The 3,815-nt window shown below is 43.6% G+C and overlaps 1 protein-coding gene across 2 annotated transcripts; it reads right to left on the bottom strand.

Annotated features, from left to right (window-relative positions):
- Positions 1–2,027: 2,027 nt before the first annotated feature.
- Positions 2,028–3,489, bottom strand: MTLN (mitoregulin). 2 transcript variants are annotated; one of them, XM_060187278.1, is made up of 2 exons: positions 3,151–3,489; positions 2,028–2,119 (listed from the first exon to the last, which is right to left on the bottom strand). In XM_060187278.1, the coding sequence occupies exon 1, from the start codon at positions 3,476–3,478 to the stop codon at positions 3,308–3,310; it is 171 nt and encodes a 56-aa protein (XP_060043261.1). In that variant the 5' UTR covers positions 3,479–3,489; the 3' UTR covers positions 2,028–2,119; positions 3,151–3,307. The 2 variants fall into 2 exon arrangements, with proteins under 2 accessions (XP_060043261.1, XP_060043260.1); XM_060187277.1 differs by having other exon boundaries at positions 3,244–3,489.
- Positions 3,490–3,815: the final 326 nt, after the last annotated feature.

Here is a 3,815-nt window from a genome sequence, read left to right as displayed (position 1 = left end):
CTTTTCCAAGCTTTGGGTCCATGATTGCTCAAAAATTTGTTTGGCTTTGTATGTTAACTCTCTTTTCAGTCACCAGGTTCCAGGTGTCATCAGGATGCCAGCCAGACTTCCCTGGATTGAAGACCCCACCAATGTGTCCTGGAGCTCAGCTTCCCCAGAGACCCACCCTACTAGGGAAAGAGAGAGGCAGACTGGGAGTATGGACCGACCAGTCAACGCCCATGTTCAGCAGGGAAGCAATTACAGAAGCCAGACCTTCTACCTTCTGCAACCCACAATGACCCTGGGTCCATGCTCCCAGAGGGATAGAGAATGGGAAAGCTATCGGGGGAGGGGGTGGGATATGGAGATTGGGTGGTGGGAATTGTGTGGAGTTGTACCCCTCCTACCCTATGGTTTTGTTAATTAATCCTTTCTTAAATAAAAAAAAAAAAGTGAAAAAAAAACAAAAAAACAAGGAGATAATTAAGAATTGCAGAAGGGTGACTAAAAAACACTTAAGAACCTAGATGGGACTTGGGTGAATAGTACAAGTCCAGAGGGGAGGGTGAGACAAAAGGGAGATAAGTGTGTTTGGGTGCTACACATAGTGGTGAGAAATGAAGCAACACTGGCAAGGCCAAGGCTACCAGAAACATGGTACAGAAGCAGTTCCAAGTAGGCAGAAACGAGCATAGGCCAGATGCTTAACTAGACACATTTCAACAGTCTGGTGGCAGTGTGTGTCTTAAGAAATTTTCTTTAGGGCTGGCAAAATAGCTCATTTGGTAAGTGTGCTGCTTTGCCATGTGAGTGATCCAGGTTTGAGCCCAACCTCCATCACACTGAAGGAAGCTTCACTGCCAAGGTCTCTTTCATTCTCTTGGTCTCTAAAATAAGTAACTAATTAAAAAAAAAAGAAAAGAAAGAAATCAGGGCTGAATGGTGGTGCGTCAGGCTGAGTGTACACATTGCAATGCTCAAGAATCCAGGTTCAACACCATGGTCCCCACCTGTAAGGGAAAAGCTTTGTGAGTTGGAGCAGTGCAGTGCTGCAGGTATCTTTCTCTCTCTTTTCCTTCTCAATTTCTCACTGTCTCTACCCAAAATAAATAGTAAGGATCTTTAAAAAAACAAACAAAACCCCCCACAAATCTACTTTGCATCAGAGGGCTAAAATTCATCTCCTCATTGTGGGGTGGTGACTAGAACACCTTAGCAAATTGCAACCAAAAGGGGAGGAAGTTCTAACACCAACATTTCAGTTGCTGAGTACTGCATTCACAGATGAAAACTAGAAAGGACAAATCTTAACAGCCCCAGTAAAATGGGGGTGGGAACAGTTTTCTGTGGAAAGAACTCTTCTGAATTTTAAAAAATATTTATTTATTTATTCCCTTTTGTTGCCCTTGTTTTATTGTTGCAGTTATTGATATAGTTGTTGGATAGGACAGACTCCCCTGCAGGTGGGGAGCCGGGGGCTCGAACTGGGATCCTTATGACGGTCCTTGTGCTTTGTGCCACCTGCGCTTATCCCGCTGAGCTACAGCCCAACTCCCCTGAATTTCTTTAGGTTCATATGGAGCCTCTACTAAATTTGACAAGAGACAAAATCTTTGTTAGACGAACAAAGGCAGTGCTCTAAAACAGAATTTCCACAAAAGAGAAGTGACCAGGGACTTGGTCACTCACTTAATTTTTAGAAATAATTAGAATTTACTATGCTCTATTCAAGGTTTTCTCAACAAAAACTTTTAATCTGTATTTTGAGGATATGTTGTCACTCCCAGAAGTGCAAAGATCGTACACATATTATTCTTATGTAAGGTGTTTTTACAGTCCTTTGCTTTCCTAAACAGGTACAGTCAAACAGTTAACCAAAAAAAAAACAAAACAAAAAAAACCAAAAAAAAAAAAAAACACCCTAATAATGGTACCTAGATCACTCTACCTTGTGGCTGATGCCAAAGAAATGGCATAAAAGATATCTATTCAAAAACAATTTTTGTGACTCCAGCTCTTTCTTCTGTTAATAAGAAGTTTAAACACACTTTTAGTTTTTTTTATTTCAAAAATAAAATTGATTCATAAACTACAAGAAGTTACTTCTGTTTAGTGCTTCATATCCATCTTCGACAAGCTGTTGGGAAAAGAAAAAGAAATTAGAAACTGATTAACTTCAAGTTATTGTACCATGACATTAAACCATGAACCGTAGGTTCATTCTGGTGTTACAAATACAAAAATCTAAGCTCTAGAAAACATATGCAGCACAGTTCTAATGAAAAAGCCAGGACTCAAGAAAAAGCAATGCTCCTGACTTCCAGTTCTCAGCTCTTTTTACTTCGCCAGGTAGCTAAGAAATCAGGTACAAAATTAAACACACACACACACACACACACACACACACACACACACACACACACACATAATGTTTTAACTAGAGAGATACACATACATAATGTTTTAATGGGACACAAACACGGAGAGATACACACACACACACACGTTTTAATGGGAGACACATAGAACAAGATACAGAGAAAGCCCATAGAACAAGATACACACAACACACACAATGTTTTAGAACGACACACACACTTATAATGTTTTAATGAGATACACATAATGTTTTAATGAGACACAGACACACGAAGAGATACATAGAACAAGATACACACACACACACACACACAGTTTTAGAACAAGACACACACACACACACACACACACACACACACACACACACACACACACACGTTTTAATGGGAGGAGAGACACATAGAACAAGATACAGAGAAAGCCCAAAGAACAAGATACACACACCACACACACAATGTTTTAGAACAAGACACACACACACACACACACACACACACACACACACACACACACACACACACACACACACACACACACACACACACACACACACACACACACACACACACACACACACACACACACACACACGTGTTTTAATGGGAGAGATACACAGAACAAGACACAGAGAAAGCCCAAAGCACTGCTCGGCTCTGGCTTACGGTGGCGGGCGCTGGGCTGTGAACCTGTGAGCTCAGAGCCTCAGGCATGAAAGTATTGACTGTCTCTAGCCATTAACTGTCTCCCCAGCCTCATATACGAAAATTTACCTGGGAAGACAAACTTAACCTTTCCGTCTGGAAGCAAGCCGCCTCCTGTGCGCTATCCGAAAGCCCTGCTGCCCCAGGACAGCCCCCGCCCGACGCTCCAAGCGCCGCTCACCGACTCCGGGGCAGGGGCGGCCCCGCAGCATCAGGGCAACAGGGCTCAGGCCGCCGACGGGGTGTCAGGCCAGGTCCAGCTTCTTCTGTGTCGCCGCCAGCTTGTCTTGCAGTCTCCGTTTCCTCCAGTCCAGGAAGCGCCTCCGCAGCCGGTTCGCCTGCCAGCCCACCAGAACCCCTGAAGCGAAAGCCACCAGCACCGACAGCTGCAGCGTCCTCTCGGACACATCCGCCATTGTAACCTCCCGGCGTGCCGTGCTGTCTACGGCGCCGTGGCGCGACCAAAAGGCCTAAAAGGGCCGAAGGCGCAACGCGTTTACAGAGGCCACGGAATTGTTGGGAGAGGAGAAAAACTGATGAGAATCATCGAGGTGTACAGAGTCCAAGATGATGCTCAGTGATTTCCATCTTTGCCTTTCATAGCTTTATGAAGTTCCTTCTCCATGTGTGTGAACTGGATCTGTGGTTTGCTTTTCTTGGTACATGTTTACATGATTTTATTAATATTATGTGCCTGATGAACTTGATGTTTTTCTAAAGGGTACATTTTTCTCCAATAAAATCTTGTTGTTC

The sequence above is a fragment of the Erinaceus europaeus genome, chromosome 3 (assembly GCF_950295315.1).
Source record: "Erinaceus europaeus chromosome 3, mEriEur2.1, whole genome shotgun sequence".
In the NCBI taxonomy this organism is placed as follows: domain Eukaryota; kingdom Metazoa; phylum Chordata; class Mammalia; order Eulipotyphla; family Erinaceidae; genus Erinaceus; species Erinaceus europaeus.
Note: the sequence above shows the minus strand (reverse complement) of the source record. Positions and strands in the feature narration are given on the sequence as shown.